We start from the raw sequence: 19,249 nt of genomic DNA on the forward strand, positions 1-19,249 counted from the left end.
ATGTACTTGAGCAGTAAATATTGACTTTACCTTCAAAATGTGACCCTCTGCTACCTGTTTTTACTAACCATTTGATGTCCAACTTACTAAAGGGACGTTGGGACTGGCACCCTGCCTCTGCCCCTGTTCCACAGCCATTCCTTCTTAGCACAGCACTCTTGGACACACTGAAGTCTTGCGACATCACTTCCGTTACAGCCTACAAAGCCTCTACCCACATGACCTTCAACACTGTTCTCTCTGACTCTGAAGACCTCAGCAACACTTGTTTGGAACATGTCCAATTTGCTACCAATTGTAGGCTCAGGGTACCCCACCCCTTCTGGTTAAAATGCATTCAGTCTACCATGGTGGGGGATAAGATGCTCTCTGGCTGCTCAGCTATTCTGGTAGAATCTGAAGACCTGAAGGGAGAGGGATCCACTCGCCTCTCTCTCAAAGAAGGTTGATTACTGATTAGATGTAGGAAGACACAGAGGAGTATTTCCTTTTACTCTCTAACCCTGAATGCGATGGTTTGTATATGCTTAGCCCAGGGAGTGGCACTATTTGGAGGTGTGGCCTCATTGGAATAGGTGTGGCCTTGTTGGAGTAGGTGTGTCACTGTGGGCTTGGGCTTTAAGACCATTGTCCTAGCTTCTCGAAGCTAGTCTTTGACTAGCAGCCTTCAGATAAAGAGGTAGAACTCACAGCTCTGTCTTCACCATGCCTGCCTGGATGCTGACCTGCTCCCCCCATCCCTCATGATGATGGACTGACCCTCTGAACCTGTAAGCCAGCCCAATTAGATGTTGTCCTTTATAAGACTTGCCTTGGTCATGGTGTCTGTTCACAGCAGTCAAACCCTAACTAAGACACTGAGTCTCCCTCTGTCTCTCAGTCTGTCTCCCTACTTCCCTTTCTCCCTCTCTCTCTCTTTCACCCTAAGTTAGGCTCTTCCTCTGTAGCCCAAGATCACTTCACATTGGTGATTTTCCTGCCTTGGCTGCAAGATTGCAAGTGCATGTGCCACCATGTCTGGCCTCTTTAGTTCTGATAAAGGTTTCTGCCTCTGTTTTAGAGAATGTGACTTGATTTCTCTTCCCAGAAATTCAATAAGTTGAAGAACCATTCGCAGACATTCGAAAGAGATAGCACCGGAGCGTGGCTCCCCTAAGCCAATGGGAAGGCCGGTGTCCTTTCTGGAAGCCTGTGCCCCATCTGCAGCACTCCAGGGGGAGCTCAGAGCATAGTGTCTGGGTCACTGGCTGGAGAGGGGGTGCTAAGATGTCCTATGACAGGCCTCTGAGGGAAGGGTGCCGTGCAAGCCTGAGGGCAAACCCACAAGAACAGGCATGGTTTGATGGTGGCCAGTCTACGTAAGGCCAGTCTTCAGAAGGAAGGCCATGCTGTGGCTTGATGGTGGCCTGTCCCTACCAGAACAGAGGCTCAATGTGCCAGTGTTGGGCGGTTGGGCCCATCAGAGGCTGATTGGGTCATGGGTGTGGATTAGTGTTTCCCTCACACCAGTAGTGGTTTCTTGGTCCTGTGGAAGATTGGTGATGGGGTTGTCATGAGGTGAAGTTGCCTCTGGTATCTTCTTTCATGCACTTGGCTTTGTCTTCCCACATTAAGTATTTATGGTCAGTCTTGCCCAGTTCCCTTTTTCTCCACCCTGTGTTATTTTGAAGCCAGGTCAGGGATCATGAAACCACGCCCTTGGCTTTGTCCCCCACATTCCATCATGAGGTCCTTGTCAGACACAGCTGCCCTATATCAGGCATCCCCCTCTCTACAACCAAGAGCCAAAACAATCCTCTTTGCTTTATGGGTTACCCAGCCTTAGTTTTTCTGTCATAGCAAAAGAAAACAAAACTCAGGTAACAAAAACTCAGATCTCAACAACACGGTTTGTGAAGTACTCATGGATAGATGATGAATGTCAACTCAGGAGAAAGACTAGTCGGAAAATCACACAAAAGTGACAGAATTTAAAAAGCACCACAAATATAGACAATATATTCAAGGATTTACAGAGATATGCAGCCACACTGAGGAAGGAAATGAGAGATATAAAGATATAAAAAGAATTGAGAAATATGAAAAGAATATAAATTTCACGAAGTGAAAAGTATATTTGAAATGAAAAAAAGTTACTGGGATTAAAATTCAGAGGCATGGAAAACAAGGCTGTGAGGGTGTGGGATCAAAGAGGAAAAGAAGAAAACAGACTTTACTGAGTGGCAATACTCTATCTACATAGCCCTGACTAGCTTGCAACTCACTGTGTAGACCAGGCTGGCCCTGGACTCCCAGATATCTACCTGCCTCTGCCTCCAGAGTACTGGGATTCAGATGTGTGCCACTACACCTGCCAATAATACAGAGTTTTTTAAACAGATGAAAGTTTCATGATCCCAGACCTTGTTTCAGAATAGCACAGGGTGAAGGAAAAGGGGAGGGGCCAGACTGGCCATGGTTCCCTAATTATTCAAGGTGAGAGACAGACACATGGAGTTTATTCTGTTCTTCTTTTGAGTTTTATAGTTTTCTAAAAATTATCTGTAGTAAACATTTTGTAAGTTTCCCCCTTTAGTAAGAAAGCATCGGCTTTTTTTTCTTCTGTATTGAACAAAGCAAGAAAGAGGCCACTATGAGTGCCTCTTGTCTCCAACACTTTAGATGATTAAGTCTTGAAAACTCGCCTCCACTCTGATGGACAAAAATCACGTTGTGTCAGTATGAGAGCCACTATACAGAGACACACCTGCCCTATCGCGTTAAGGCTCTGACACCTGGGAGGAGCTGTGGGGGGCCTCAGGAAACACTCATGGCATAGAGGCTTAGCTTATAGCAACTGTATTTGTTTAAAGAAAGGGAGCTTGTATTCCCTATAGTCTGGGGTACAGGTAGGAAAGTGGGGTGAGTGAGAGACTTATACTGTTAATACTTTTTTACTCAGACTCATAATGTGAATGTTTATAAGACCCTAGCGTTAAAGTGTTTGGTGATGTTAAACCAAGAGGCTGTCTGAGAGAGACAGGGACAGGTTCTAAACCAGGAAAGGCCATAGACCTAACCCAAATCAGGCCTTGGTGTCTTCTCTTTTTAACTTTAGTGTCAATGGCCTGACTAAACAATTCCTTGGCCACAGGCTTGCTACTTGATCACATGTCCCTGGGAAGCATGGCATGCTGTGACAGCCCCAGGTCAACACATTCTCAAGATCTCTACTTGTCTACTTTGTGGTCTAGTGTAGGGCCATTTTTCCAGGTGTTCCCAGGTTGGGCAGCCATGATGCTCTCTGGTGGTTTATCTCTTGTAACTTTCTTGGGCTACCTATCAGTACAGGCCATGGGGTATGTAATCCTTTTACATATCCATTCTTGATTTTTCTATTTAATGGCACAAACACTTTGATCTTGATTACATTTTAACTTAATACTTATATAATATAATAACAATTATACAAATATTAATATTTATCAGGAAAGCAAAATCTGAGTAAATACCATTGAACTAATTTAGTTAATTGAGCCACTCTTCTTACCCCACAAATTTCAGTTCTTTCAAAACTTTTATTTCACTAGAATTATCTCCATGAAATCCAGATCTTTGCAGTATAAAGTTTATAGTATATTAGGTTTTGCTTATTTATTATACCCCTGATGATAGCTTTGACAAGTTTTCATTTTTCTCCTGTCAACTGATTTGCAGTTTTCAGTGTTAGAAAAAAAGAAATCAATAGCATTTTTTCCTGCTGTTTTAGCTATTTCCAGTAATAAATGGGAGACATTGGGAGCCATTCCCTAGGAAATTGTGCCAGACCTTGAAAGCACAAAATATCAGCACAGATAGGAATTTACAACCATTTAACATGTCAATTTAAACAAATAACACACGTTACTATAGAGAGAACATCTTGTGTATTGTATGGATGCCTCACCTGTCAATGAAAAGCCTATGGCCTATGGCTTAGGCAGGAAATAGAGGTGGGACATCGGGAGGAGAAAGGAGTCTGGGAGAGAATGAGGCAGGGAGAGGAGCCCGAAAAGATGAGGAGACAGATGCATGGACACAGGGTACCTGAGCACAGGTAACCAGCCATGTGGCAAAATGTAGGTTAAAATAAGTGGGTTACCTTTAGTAATGGTCTAGTCAGAGGAGGGTCTAGCTATATGGCCAAGGTATTTGTAAATATAATTTGAGCCTGAGTCTTATTTCTGGGAACATGGAACTGGGAGGCAGAACCAGGACTTAACTTCAATATGTTACTCACTGTGTCGGTGTGTGTGTGTGTGTGTGTGTGTTTTGTTTTTTATCTTGACATAAACTACAGTCATCTGGGAAGCGAGATCCTCAGTTGAGAAAATCTCTCCATTGGACTGACTGTGGGCAGTCTGTGGGAGGGAGGTTTCATTGACTAATGATTGATGTGGAAGGTTCCAGCCCACAGTGGACAGTGCCGCCTCTGGGAAGGGGGCCCTGGCTGATAGAAACAAAGCAGGCTTAGTAAGCCAGGAGGACCAGGCCGGTAAGCAGCACCTCCATGGCCTCTGCACCTCCATGGCCTCTGCTTCAGTTTCTCCCTCCAGGTTCCTGTCCTGAGTCCCTGCGCTGACTTCCCTCCATAGCCCGGGACCCAGGAAGTGTAAGTCAAATAAACCCTTCCTCCCTAGGTTACTTTTGGTCAAGTTCTTTATCGTGGCAGTAGAAACTTAACTGAGGCACTACCCAAATTTTAGGTAATACTTACTATACAAAGTCCATATATTTGGATTAACACAAGCGTACTTTAGGCTATGAAATTTAAGTGTCCTTTAAGCTACAAAATTTTACCCTTCTTAAAATAGGCTTGTTCTAAGGCCTGTAGGGATCTAAATGATCAACATGTTTCCTAGGCAAAGCCACTGTCCAGCCGTGTGCAGTACACCTGCACGCAAGAGTGCCTAGTGGGTGTTCCTCCCTAAACATCCCTTTCAACACTGGGGTTTGTGTCACCTCATGCACAGCATCTTGACTTTTGTGTTGGGCATCACATCAGCCAGGAGTCTGCACAGACCCAGAGGGGAGCCTGGAGTCGGCACTCAGTGATGTCTCACAGACCCAGAGGGGAGCCTAGTGAGGTCGTCTTAGTCAGAGAGATGGGAGACAGAGAAGCTGGCTTACCTAAGACCCACTTCATGATGAGCATCTCCGTCCAGGAGAACTGTGTGGTTTTCACTCTGAAGATCTGTTTGGGGTAGTCTGTGAAGGTCTCGTTGGGCAGAGTCTTAACGCCCTCAAACCGGTCAGAGGCATTCACAACCAGCAGTCCCAAGAAGATGGTAAAAGACACTGCGTGGGCTACAAACTTCATGAAAGGGCTCCTCAGGGTTCGTCCTAGCTGGAGACAAAGTGTGTACAGGACATGTTAAAATGACAGCTCGGGTGGGTACAGGTGCTCTGCAACACATTGCTTTGTTTCATAAAATCACAATTTAGCCAGAGACTCTCGAATCTTGGACAGAAACTACAAGGAACATAGAATAGACATTTTTTCTTGTACTTATATATGAGCAACTGTTTAACCAAATCTCTGTTCTACTGACTTCAAAGGTTTTTCTTTTTCTATTTACAAGTCTCAGGGGAAGGGGCTAAAGGAATAGGCCACAGACACATAATCAGGGTACATCTGTTGACCTTGGTACCCTCAGCCTCATGGATATGGTCTTATACCCTTCCAATCTGACGAAACGGTATCTAACCAGGACCTATATCCTAAAAGTGCACACCTGCCTTTACCTGTTTGCTTGGGTTTAGGCGGCTGTTTTCATTTTTCTCATATTTACTTAGAGCTTTGTGATTCCTGATATTACATTAGTTGCACTTCTATAAAGTTTGACATACCTTGATATTTATATCTTTGCAGTTTTCTTTTTGATTAATTTTCAACTCAGGGGTTATTTGCTTTGAAGTCATGTGGGAATTTTTTTTTCCTTCCTTGAAAAATGTCTACGGTAAACCAGTAGAGTCACCATTTGAAGGCTAGCTGAAGCTACACAGGGAAGACCTGTCTCCAAAACATTTCTAATTGTCCAGCAGCATGTTCACAGAACACAGGCTTCATGGTGCTGTCTTAAAATTCATTGGTTTCTCCTTATGACCTGTTAGTCAGTGTGGTTGTTCCCAGTGAGTCTAGAATTTGCCTGCCTTCCCAGGAGCAAGAGTCAGTGGCATCTTCTCTGTCTAATGACACGGCAGCTAAAGTTCATTATGCTGATGAGATCCTGGGGGAGGGGGGTCTTTGCTGGGCCACCTTCATCACTCTGGGCAAGTCTGACCCTTCCCTCAGGCATACTGAAAAGGAGGGGAATCTCTTTAGAAGCCCTTCTCCTTCTCCAGGGTGGATTCAGTTATGACCAGTGCCTAACTGACATTCATGTGTTATCTCACTTAGGAGTCCCAGAGGGAAATGTCACCTGGGAGACTCATCCTGACTGAATGTCAACCACAGGGACTTCTCTAAGGCTTGACCCCTGGATCACAGCTGTGTTCCGACAATGTCTGCACATCAGATACTTTGATGATAGTCTTCTAATATGTTTCAGTCAGTAACCACCCCTGTTCTCGTCATCATCAAGATAACATGATTTATAATTGTTTGAATGTCATGGGATACATTTATTGGAATTTTAATATGCAGCTGGTTTTTATCTTTTTAAAACATTCATGACTGAGCCAGGCATTAGGCATCCATGACTATGTTCAAAGTCATCGAGTGTGCACATGTATATTACTGTAAGATCCACTAGGAACAACTCCGGGGAGTAAAGAGATGTTTGTCTGACAACCATAGGCCCACAAACACCTACTGAATAACATTTCTATATACTTTAATGCTATAAGTTATTATAGATAAATATCTACCTTTTATTGACTTTGTGCTATTTTTGACAGTAGGGACATATGCTAATTTGCTAATGCAGAATGGAAGGACAGAGATCTCACATGAATTTAGTAGGATCGAGCTGTGACTGAATTTCGCCACGTTGTGCTTTGGTTTGTTAGGCATCAGATACCTAGTTTGAAGTTTTCAACATTTTAGCAATGGGTATCACCATCTTAGAGACTTATTTTCCAACCATCTGACCTTGGAAATCTTTAAGTACTCATGGAATTGTTCCTAAGTAGCTGAAACATAGTATCTTGTCCTTGTCTGGGTTTTCATAAGCAGCAAGGGAAGATGGTGAGTTCTGGGAGAGGAGGCATTGAGGAGTAGTCACGGCTACCAGATCTGTGTCTTACAGAAGGTCCATCAAAGAAAGATGGAGACTCTTTGGGAAAGACACAGCTCTTAAAAGCTCACCAGCCATCTCCCTGTGGGCTGTACGTGGGTCTCCCACTGACATGTGTGGAGTGAAGCAGTTTCCATCTCCCCCCACCCCTGGGCCAGACTCTCGCTAAGCTGGCTGGGGGCGGAGGGGGTCCCTCTTTGAGCATGTCTTCTTCTAGCAGAAGACGAGCTCCTAAAAGCTATTGTGTTTACTGCAGAACGCAACAAGAGGAACTCTCAGTGTGCTGCACGGACTCGGAAGCTACCCTGGTCTCCATTGTCACTTGATGCAGGCAGTAGGGTGGGAAGGTGAGATTAGGGGTTGATGGATCTTCTTCTGAACTTGAATGCATCCTATGGTAAGTCATTGGCAGGTCAGAGCCAGTCACTTCAGTGGCTCGTTCTCTTCCTCCTCCTCCTCCTCCTCCTCTTCTATTCTCCTCCTCTTCTTCCTCCTTCTTCCCCCTTCCTCCTTCTCCCTTCTCCTCTTCTTCCTCCTTCTCATTTCTTTCCCCTTCCTCCTTCTTTCCTCCGGCCTCTTTTTCTTTCTTCTTCATCTCTCTTTTTTGAGACAGGCTGGCGTTAACCTCATGGCAATCTTCTGCCTCAAATAGTGGGATTATAAAGGTTTGCCACTGCTGTGTGTGTGTGAGTGAGTGTGTTTATGTGTGTGAGAGTGTGTATGTTTTTGTGTGTGTGTATGAATGTGTTTATATGTGAGTGTATTTATGTATGTGAGAGTGTGTATGTTTGTATGTGTGAGTGTGTGTGTGTATGTGTGAGTGTGTGTATGAATGTTTGACTGTATTTATGTAAATTGTGCATACATGTGTATTTATGTGTGAGTGTGTATTTATGTGTGTGTGAGAGTGTGTATGTTTATGTGTGTGAGTGTGTTTGTGTGTGAATGTGTGTATGAATGTATGAGTGTGTATGTAAGTATTTATGTGTGTGAGTGTATTTATATGTGTATGTGTGTGAGAGTTCCTGTTTTACCCACAAAGATAATTTCTGAAGCAAATTACCTCAGGGAAGAACTACTTTTCACAAGCCTGACTGATGAGCCAAAAAGAAGCCAAAAGACCCACCAGTAAGGCCTCTCAGCTCTGGGTTTGTTAAAGCTAAGTCAAGGTTACAGCTTTAGGTTTATAGCTGCTGCTGGGACATTGGGAGGTGCAGGTCACAGTCCACTCTGCCTACAGTGCACGGGCTGTGAGTCTGGAAATGCGCTGAAGCGGCTCCATCACTACCGAGGCCTTTGAGTGAGAGTGCAGCATTTGCCATGAGCCTGCTCTGGTTCTTGGGAGGATGAGGCAGGAACATCAGGAATTTGAGAGCAGTCTGGGCTCCATAGGGAGTTCCAGGCTAGCCCAGGGAATAGATGCTATCTTAAGGCAAAGTCAAGGGCTGGAGAGATAGCTCGGAGGCTCAGAGCTCTTGCTGCTACTCTTGCAGAGGACCTGAGCTTGGTTCTCAGCACCCACATTGGGTAACTCATAACTAACCTGTAACCAGCTCCAGGGGAGACAGCACCCTCTGCAGGCTCCTGTGGGTACCTTTACCCAAGTGGCATACACTCTCATAGACGTACACATGAACACATTTAAAACAAATTAACAGCAACAAAATCCAAATAGAAGAAGCCTAACCTAGGGCTCAGGTAGCTTCCTTTTTATGACAGTGGATTATTTTTGGAGTCTGAAATCAGGGCCTTCACATATTACAGTATGAGGCCATTTTCGTTCAGGGGCTAAAGAAGTACTAGGTGATGGTGGTTTTTACAAGGTAGGGTTTCCACTAAGGGGGAAGGGGACAGGCAGTGTCTGGCCTATGCTAGGCTTGATCCCTCTTTTCTAGAAAAGTTGGCATGTGGCTCTACTGGAGCTGTGTGTAGCCGCACAGATGCTACTGAAGTGATCATGGGCAAATCTCTTGACTGATAGACACTCAGTCTCAGTCACAAGGCCACAGATTTTTGTGGTTGATTGACTAGTGTCTCTGTTTCTTCTATAAAATGGGAGTGAAAAGATAAGACACCGGCCTGTGGTTAATGTGAGTGACAACTGATGTCACATCCACCAAACAGCACCTGCTCTGTAGGGAGTTTGTGGTCTCTGGGATGGATGGTCGACGAATTCCCTTACTGGGAAACCTGAGAGACTTGACGGATTCCTTGAAAATTTTTCTTTAGATTTATTTATTTTGTGAGTTCCTGCCTCCATTTATGTCTGTGACCCATATGTGCCTGGTACTCTCAGAGGTCAGAAGAGAGTGTTGGATCCCCTGGGTCTGGAGCTGCCATGTGGATCCTGGGAACCGAACCCTAATTCTCTATAATAGCAACAAGCTCTCTTACCACTGCGCCATCTCTCCAGCCCCTTGGCTGACTCTTGGCAGGTATGCATGCAAGGGTTCATGAAGGACCCACACGGGATCACTGTACATGCCATGAGCCTGTTTGGAGTGCCGGCTATGTGGAACTAGAGGAGACAGAGAGAAAACAGCTGTCAAGTGTGGGGCCTTCTCTTAAGGGCTGCTCATTTCCTAGTGGGGAGAGACACAGATTAAAAATGATGGCGAAATTCTAAATGAGGACTAACAGTGCAGGGCTCAGACTATGCCCAGCAGTAGAGTGACCAGCCTCTGGCAGGACCCAGTCCTGTCCCAGCAGGTGCCCACTGCTGAACTGCCCCTGGGGACTCAGTGGCAGAAGCGACAGCAGTGTGAGAGGAGCCCTGATGAGCACACACACATGCTCCTTCTGTCACCACGGCTAGAACATTGCATTGTGATTTCCTGTGGTTTAGGTTTGCTTTCTGGTAGAAACAAATGCAGGGAGATGAGCCCTCTGGACCCTCGGTTCTCTTCTGCTTGGTGCCTGGACTGTGTGGGGAACCCCTCAAAGCTGCTGAACCCCCTTCTCACTAGATGCTTGTTTGAGATGGGGAGGGGGGGGTACCTACAAATACCTGGATATTCTTTCCAAGAGGAGTTATGTGGCAGGAAAGATTGGTGGGATGCACACTGCAAAGACATCAGGTTGGAATCTAGATGGTTTGCTTTCCCCTGTCTGATTCCTGGACTGATTTTGGCAGTAGCTGAAGAGTGAAGGTTAATGATGAGGAAGTAGCTTCTCCTGTCTCGCTTTTAACTGGACGGTGCAGCTCCTTGACAGAGCCATGATGCTGACTTCTATTTGGTCCTACCTGCTGAAGAGACGCTGCCCAAGATTGTAGCAGGCACACAACCTAGCAGAGCACTCACAAGAACCGGCTAATCAACCGGCTAATCGGTTACAAAGGCCCTCGGGCCCAGGAGCCCTCACTGAGAGGATAAAGGTGCTAAGACATGACTGAACCCAGTGCTTCCATTTGTAAGGACTCACTGGCTTCACACTGGCCTTCCTGACCATGTCAGTGTTGGTGACAGCAGTGATGAATGAGGAACAAAATCTCTGTTATTTTTCCTTGATTCTGGAAAGCCAGTCCCAAGCCCAGGTCTGCAACTCACCCTCACCTGTACACACCTGCTGCTTGCTAATGCTCTTCAAATGACAAATTGCTGAGCTGAACTTCTATTGATATGCCTGGCTGTGCAATTGCTATTTAACCCTTTCTCAGACCCCCCCCCCCCCCCAAACGTAAACTATAATAGCAGAAAGACAGGCGTAGGAGTTCAAGAGCAAGTTAACAATGAGTTCATCTCAGAAGACCAGCCAGCCAATCTTAGTGTTGGGAACTGTCTCTCAATTAGGACAGCAGCTGGTGGGAGGAAGATGCACTATTGTGTTGGGAACCCAGCCTCCTGACAGTCACTAGACATCGATGGGCAGGAGCCAGTTGATGACGTTTGGCAGTGCCATTTTACAAGTCCACTTATAAACAAATATGGCGGTCTAATATCTGGGCACGTGGTGATGTCATTAGATCATGGAATCCCTGGAATGGCATTGCGTTCTTTATGAGACTGCAGAAATAGCTATCAAGGCTGTGACCTCTCTGGAAGATCGTCCTATTAGATTCCTCTGCACTGCCCTCCACCTGGGAGGCCATGGTATTCTGCATATCGGGAGCCCTCAGAGAGGCTGGCTTTGTCACACGCAAGATTTGACCTCTCTGTAATTCCCAGCAATGTCTCTGCCAAACTTGAAAAGGGTTCCCAACCCCCCCAAGTGGTAAAAGGAAAGACTAAAAATATCTCAACTCTTATCTGTCTCTTAGCTGCCTCAAAGCAAGCTTGACAAGCGCTTTAATGAGGGACACTTTCCTTGTAAAGAGTGGTACCACTGAGAGTCATCCCACGTGACAGACTCAGGCCTGTCAGTCACTACTCACCGTGCTCCCCAGATGCTCAGAGAGTTGGGAGTCTAATAAATGTGCCCAAGAGACAAGTGGCTTAGTGGCTGGCTTTGTGTGTCTCGAGTGCTCTGTTACTTGGGTCTCACTGGACAGTTTGGAGCACCAAATGTCAATCAAGTTTTGAAAAGAGGAAAGGAAACCCTAGTCAAAGGCTAAATCATCCTGTAATAATGTCTTCTATAACATTCCAGAAGGTTAATGTAAGTCTGACCTCTATATCTCTATGTTAGCTTTCTGGACTCGCTAGGTCTGGAAATCCCCAAATGCCTTTGCCATACACATATCTATTTTGGAGGCAAGGTTGAGCACGTATATGTTATTTTTTAAGTCTTCTCAGCCCTACCACAACTTTAAGAAGTAGAATCTTTCCCAAGGTACCTGGGCAGACGGTGCACCTGGCAGACAGAGGTGTACTGGGCATACTGAGGTACTCTGTGTGCTGGTGTTGGCTGGACCTGCACTCTGGAGGCTGTCACAGTTAGCTTTTTGGAGGTAGGAAGTGGAGAGAGGGGAGAGTGGGGGATGTGGGTTGTGACTGGTAGTCATTCCTTCATCATGTTGATATTCTGATGACTGAACGCCCTAGAGTGTGTTTTGAGGCCCAGAGAGAGTAAAGGCAGATGTTCCTCTTGTGTGCACATGTGCATGCGTGCACGCATGCGTGCGGGGGTCGTTCAGTTCCACTGCAGACTATTTGGTTGCAGTCTGGAGACGCAGCCTTATTATATGTATCTGAAACCTACAGCCAGCAGCAATATATCTGGAGTCTAGTTATTTCTTTGTGAGATTTTAAGATCATAAAAAAAAAAAGGACAGAAAACAAAACCACCTGGCCTTGCTTACATATATATTATCTGAAAATTTTTGCTGTAGAAGTCCATGACATGAGGTTGCCATAGAAGCAGAACTCTCAATAGACATTAAGGCCAGATACAGCAAACACATAGTTCTGTCTTGTGGGTTCGCTGTTTGTGGGGGAGCTTGCCCCCTCTCTGGGACTGCTTACCTATGCTGAGGTACTGAGTTCCTTGCCTGGCTGCTTTGGTGGCTGAGCAGCAGCCTGAATTCTTGGACCCATCGCTCTGGCCTGAGTGCCCCACCTGTGGACTTGACAGGAGTGTCAGCTCAGTGGCCACACTGTAGCAACTGCAATAGCTCATCAAGCTGTCTGCGGAGCCAGGCTCCCTGGAGGCATGTTCGTCTTCAGTGAGTGTTGTGTCTCCTAAGCTTAATTCCTTTGAAAACATGTCACTAGATACACTTAGTTTAGAGTCTTTAAGACAATCTTAAACCCATGAAGCATGTTTCAAGGCTTCTTCATGGTTTGGTCTTTTGGGCACCAACTCTTCCTCTTTCTAGAGTGCAGGTGCTTTCTGGTCCTAATGGCTGGACCATGAGGAAGATGGGACCCACAGCATCATGGGTGTCAGAGTGCCTATAGGACCTATTCCTTTTGTCACTCCTGCCTTTCTGTTATCTTCCTTAGGTAAACACTCAGTCCCATCCTTCTGGGTGTTTCTTCTTTCCCCCTTTTCTACTCATAGTCTATTTAATGTGGACAAGAAAACGGAGGAGGCTAGGGAAGTAAGAATGTTGTGAGGAGCCCTCCCCTCTGGTCCTTTCTATCTCTTGAACTGCTTCTTGAAGCACATAATATTACAGTGTAACCTGGAGTAAAATGAGCTATCTCACGAAAGCTATTGGGGAGCAATGGCTGTTTCTACACCATGATGCTAATTAGTGTCCTGTGAGCTTGGAGGACATACTCAGCACCCTGTAGAGGGAAGGTACCTTTATCCTCTATTCTGTTATTTATCCATTCAGAGGTACCTCACATATTAAAAATATCCTATCTCATCACCCCCGCCTCTTTAAAAGGGAATAATTAAAAACAAATCCCTTTTGTGGATCTTCTGTTCTTGTTTGGTATATCAGAACTTTACTCCCCTCCCTCCCACCTCCATCCCTCCTTTCTCCCTCCCTTCCTCCCTTCTTTTCTTTTCATCTTTCTTTGTGGTTCTGGGGCTTAATCCCAGAGCCTTGCAAATGTGCCAGGCAAGTGCTTCACCCAGCCCCAGCTCTATGTAATACTTGAACAACACAGAAAAGATCTTCTGCTGACCTGAAGGAAATGCTAAGAAAGGAGAAGAAATAACTGCAAATGACATGCGCCTTAAGCGGTCTGTACCTTGCTGCACGGAGCAATCCAATAGGCTATGGCGAGAAAAGGGAGGCCTATGGAGACTCCAAAGACAGCCAGGAATTTCACAGCGATAGACTGTTGCCGTAAGCCTGAGAGATTTTCATACCACATGGTAAGCAATTGCTGCTGACAGTTAGGGTGAGCAACGAACTGTAAAAACAAAAGCAAAAACAAAACAAAATGCAAACAGGAAAACGGCGTCATAGCACTTGAACAGTACACAACCCGAGAGGAACATGGGAGCCTGAGACGCTGTGGCAAGCACCCAAGGGCTAGAGTCGGGGTAAGTGGGACTTCTGACCCAGAGATGCTGAGTGGCTGAACTGCTACTTCAACCAGAGTTTGGAGAAGCCTCAGACTTCAGAATGCTCCGCTTTGGGGTAAATGCTTGTCTCCAATCCAGGTTGGTCATCTGATCAGAGAGACCTATCTCTGCACAGGGCTCTTCAGGAAGCAGCACAGAGGGGCACATAAGTCACTAATAGGGTTTGGGAGTAAGAATTTCGAGTTGGAATTGTATTTTTATCATTTGTGAGCTAGGTGCCCATAGACAAGCTATCTAACCTCAATAGTCTCCTGGGCAAAACAGTTTATTAGTCTGCCTTGGGGGATTAAGTTAAGGATTATGTTTCTTATGCAGCTGAGGAAAATGCTTATGGCATCTCCAGAAACGTTGGAGGAACTATACAGTGCTTCCTCACTGGATCCTGCCCTGGGCCTCGGCCTGCTGCGTGCTTTTGTGCTAGAACGCTGGAACAGTATGCCTCCATGCAGGGCCCTCCTTTGAGGACATCAGGTACCTCTCTCAGCACGACCTACTCCTCTTGGAACTGTCAGTTCTAATAGCTAAGTCACAAATGAACTTCTAGTGGGCATTTTATCCCTAGTTGGGACAGCTAGTGGACTAGGGCCCCTGCGGTTTTTGTCTCTCAGGTGTCTGGGGGCTCTGCTGAGAGGCAGTGTACCTAACAAGAAGTTCCTTGTAACTGGGGCTACATGGTTGTCTCTCTCCTACTGTGTAAACTCATTCTGCACACCAGCCAGTTAAAAGGAGAAAAGTGAGGGTGAGGAGATGAAGGGACCATGACGGTGATTGTCCTGTCGGGGCTCTCCTGTGCTCTGCCCACATGTGCAGAGAGACGTTTCGTAGACACTTTCTTTTTATCCTGCATGACCTAGCCCATTGGCTTGAGCTTCTGTAGCCAAATCATCTGTTTACTGGGCACAGTTGTTGCTACCCTGCCATCTGTTTAGCTGTCCCTGGATCCTGGTCAGAAGAAACTTATAATAAGCAATATTTAAGCTAATTTAAAAAAAATCATGGAACTAAAATTTAAACCTGAGAACATTTGATGTACTCATTTATTTTTCTCCGTGGCAGAAGGAAGGGATTTTTTGCTTTTGGCAGGCCTGTCCTTTGGCCCTGCTGAGGATTCCCAGGAGCTAGAGAAGACCGGTCATCATTTAAGTTCCCCCACTGCTCGCCCCAAGAGGTCTACACCCACTTCCCTCCCGTCTGCCTCCCTGGGCACTGAGGGAACACATACAGTGACTGAGAAATACAAGACATTCCATCATGAGAACAATAGAAATAGAAATACTGAAAATTCTCAGTGCGGATGACAGCATGCTTTCTGTCTTCAGAAACTTATAATATCAACAGATTATCTGTGAGGACACTGACAATGCTCTTTTGACCCCTGTGATACTGCTACCTGAATATTAGCTGCAGCAAGGCGCCCTTGTAGTATTTATTAGATTCATAGCGACCATTGTGGTCTTCCCAAAGGCTCTCCTTGACTGAGGGAGGAGCCCAAGAGCCAGCAAGTGCTGTGATGACCCGGACCCTTTCTTCACAGCTAAGGGCAACAAGTGACAAGATATAGACGTTGTTGGGATTCCCAGAGTCCAGTCCTAACCTGGATCCAGAGTGGAGTGCTGGGTGAACATGGTCATTTCCAAGACTCCACCTTGGAGGGGTGCTGAGATGGCCTTGCTCCAGAGACTCAGTCTGAACAGAAGGAGGGACTTAAGCCCCTGAAAGCATATAGGAGGGCCATGTGACCCCCGCCGTGACTCTCCCTGGGGCTGCCCTGGGAGGCTCTCACTATGGTCATGGCATTAGCCTGTGGGGAGAGCCTACCCCATGGTTCCTGTGACTGCAGCATGGGTTCTGAGAGACAACAAGTGGGGTCCACGCATCCCCACGTTCTCTTGCTCACCCAGGAGGAAGACAGTGGCCTCCACTAAAAGAAGGGGGCTCTTCTGGGGCCCTGACTGCCCTTGACTAAACCTTCATTGGTTTTCACAGACATATTTATTTCCCTGCAGTGAAGCAACCTAGCTTCAGATCTGCTATTTATCTGAAGATGGGCTTTGTACTCTGCTCGCAGTAATTTGACAGCAGCTAAATAGCTGAAGCCAAATTGATATTTGCTGTCTGTGGGCACTTCTCTGTAGTCCTGGCAGGCCTTGGAAGACAACTCAATGACACAGAGTTCAGTGTGTATCAAAGGATTTTTCCCTGTTATTCTAAAGCATAGAAAAATGTCATCCCTGATCCAGGGAGGGTAAGAGTAAGAAGTGAAGTCCACCTCCAGGACACAGAGAGAATCTATGCAAGGGCACACAACCAAGGAATACAACTAAGCTTGGGCTGGGGGAGGAGCTTCAAAGGTCAGAGAGGGGCCAGGAAGAAAACCCACAACTAGAATAGGATGGCTTCCTTTGTCATCTAGTTTACAGAGGATGGAATTACCAAGAAATAGAGTCCTAAGCTTTGCCTGAGCCACTCCTGCCCCCAAGCTATTCTGGGCCAGAGCACAGCTTGGTTTTAGGAAAGCCCTTTGGGGAAGAGCTGATGGGATAGCCTTGACTTCCCCAGGGATGTGATTTCCATTCTACAGACCGTGAGTCTGCAAGGAGCTGGAGTTGGGTCTGTTAAGGTGGGTTTACAGGAGGCCACGCCACTGTGGGAAAGAGAGGAAACCCAGCTACATGGCCTCTTCAGCGAGTGGGTGGTGGAGGCAGCTGAATAGGTAGACTGCAGGGGGATGTCGGGTGTGGCACTGAGGTCAAGTTCTCTACACTGCGCAGGAGACTGGGATTCACCAACCTGGGAAAAAGGACCCCGAGATCACAAAAGACCAGCTTTGCATGGTTCTAGCTCTCAGATCCATCCCAAGACAATTCCTGTCAGTCCACCTCCACCGCATCCATGATTACTGTAAACTTTGTATCCAAAGCTAGTTTCTGCTAAAAACCTCAATTAAACGTAACCCCTCAGGTGCTTCTGTGGTGCTGAGGCTGTGCGGCTAGCCCACAAGGATCCCTGGTGTATTGGCTAAAGCTTGAACCCTGCTTTGGTTTTAGTCTGAAGGCTACTTTTCTTTCATATCTCAAAGGAAACTCCTTCCCCTCAATATTTTCCCTGTTTATATTCACCCACAGAGAAATGTCCAATGTTTAAGAATAGTCGTTGTAGAGCTGCCAGAATTCCTTAACTGTGTATTCAATATTTGTGTGTGTGTATGTGGTGTTTCCTGGGATATTAACTTCCATGGACTTGATAAGGGGCAGGCTTAACAAGCCACAAGGCTTTCCTGGTGGTGGGCAGGTAACAGAGGACCTATGGCCGGGCTGACTGGGCTCTGGGCCTTGCCAGATGCCAGAGGGTTGGTCTTGGTTCTTTCCATGCTTAGCTGTGTTCTCTAAAGTTCTCTAAAGCATTCTCTCAAGCTAGTCATGAGTGGGTCCTTAGGAAGTTCTGGAAACAGGACCTAGTGTTACATGAAAATGCAATAAATCAAAACAAGCTGGTGGCTCTTTCCCCTCCACCACCTCATTGTCTTTGTTCCTTCTTGGTCCTCCTGCCCTTCTTTCTGACCTCTCTCTTTGTCCCAGGAGACATTTTCTTGAGGTGTTAATGTTTCCAGTCCATGTCACGTAAGTGGGTATGTTAGGCACCCCTCTCTATCATTCCAGAACTCTCCACTGAAAGCTCATCCTGGAACCCCAGGGATGTTTCCTGGGGCAGGCAGGAGCCAAATGGAGTCTGTTCATCTGACACATATCCATTTACTGCTGGGGTCTTGAAGCCCCATTGCTGTAAAGCAGTCTCCCTCTTCTCCCGTTCTCCACACGCTACTCCTTCCCGACTAGAAGTCCCACATGTGGCAGGGAAGGGAAGTGGTTATTGTGGGGGCCCGTATGACTTCCATATCCCTTATGGGTGGATGTTTCTCTCAGATCCTAGGTTCATCCTCACAGTAAGGAGATGTGACTGTGCATGCTGTATTGAGCTGACAAGTGACTCAGCCAGAGAATTTTAGGAACTCGGTGAGTATGGGGAGACTACTTTTATACAGCTATCCACCAAAGTCCCCACTTGAATAATGTCTGCTGTGACTTGGAGAGATTTTCCTCTTCCTCATCAGCATCATTCAATCACAAAAATTTGTTCTGGAAACAGAGAAGACAGACATGGTAGCAGCCAGCCAGTGTGACTTAGAATCATTCTGCAGTGCTGCCTCCTATTGGACTGTGTACAGTACTGGGCTCAGTGGCAGCAATGCTCTTCCCTTCCAGTACGGGGGAAAAAAAGTTTCTTGGTCACACTCTTAAGTCATGGAAGTGAAAGAGAAAGATGGAAAGGTCCATGGTTCACTGCTTCTGCTTGTTGGCTTGTTTGCTTGTTAATTCAGTCAACAAACCTTTCTCCAGAGACTCCTCTCACTGGGCATTGTACTCAACACTGGGGACAAAGAAAGGAGTCCTGGTCTTGAAACAGGATCACCCAGACATCAGCTCTGTGACTCGGAAGTGGAGTATGGTTCAGTGGTGGTGGCTGTGGGGTGGGGGTGGAGTATCCACCAGTTCCTGAGCAGGCTGCGGGTGATGCTGTGATGGGTGAGTTATTTCAGACCATGGATCATCATGGGTACTCCCTAATGGTGGTTCGTTCTCTCTCTCTCTCTCTCTCTCTCTCTCTCTCTCTCTCTCTGTCTCTCTCTCTCTCTCTCTCTCTCTCTGCCTCTCTCTCTGCCTCTCTCTCAAACCTGGTTAGTACCTTGTACTTCAAATGCTCTGGACTCTCATTAGACTCTAGTTGCCTTGCTTCCATGCTCATGCACCCTTGCAGAATGCTGTCTGCACCAGTACTGTGGTTGACTGTGCAGATTCCAGGGAGGACCACCCTGATTCAAGGTCTATATCTTTCCTAGATGTGCAACCCGGGCAGCTCTCGGCTTTGTGATCTGAGAGAGATGAAAATACCTCAAGGGCTCAGGAGGACCCATTGCTCAGCTGGTGTTGAAGGTGAGCGTGGCTATAAGGATGCTCCTGAGCCCATGGCGGCATCTCTGTGGTCCTCCCCAGGGCTTTTTAGAAAGTTCT

The 19,249-nt window shown here is 46.3% G+C and overlaps 1 protein-coding gene across 1 annotated transcript in view; it reads right to left on the reverse strand.

Annotated features, from left to right (window-relative positions):
• Trpc7 (transient receptor potential cation channel subfamily C member 7) overlaps positions 1 to 19,249 on the reverse strand; it is a 123,082-nt gene that overhangs the window by 43,477 nt on the left and 60,356 nt on the right. Inside the window, exons 4-5 of the mRNA XM_028772105.1 lie at positions 13,841 to 14,005; positions 5,149 to 5,365 (exon numbers count right to left, since the gene is read on the reverse strand). Coding sequence (XP_028627938.1) covers positions 5,149 to 5,365; positions 13,841 to 14,005 — 382 coding nt within the window. The remainder of the gene's footprint in view (positions 1 to 5,148; positions 5,366 to 13,840; positions 14,006 to 19,249) is intronic.

This window comes from Grammomys surdaster, unplaced genomic scaffold (assembly GCF_004785775.1).
Source record: "Grammomys surdaster isolate TR1022 unplaced genomic scaffold, NIH_TR_1.0 211, whole genome shotgun sequence".
NCBI classification, from domain to species: Eukaryota; Metazoa; Chordata; class Mammalia; order Rodentia; family Muridae; genus Grammomys; species Grammomys surdaster.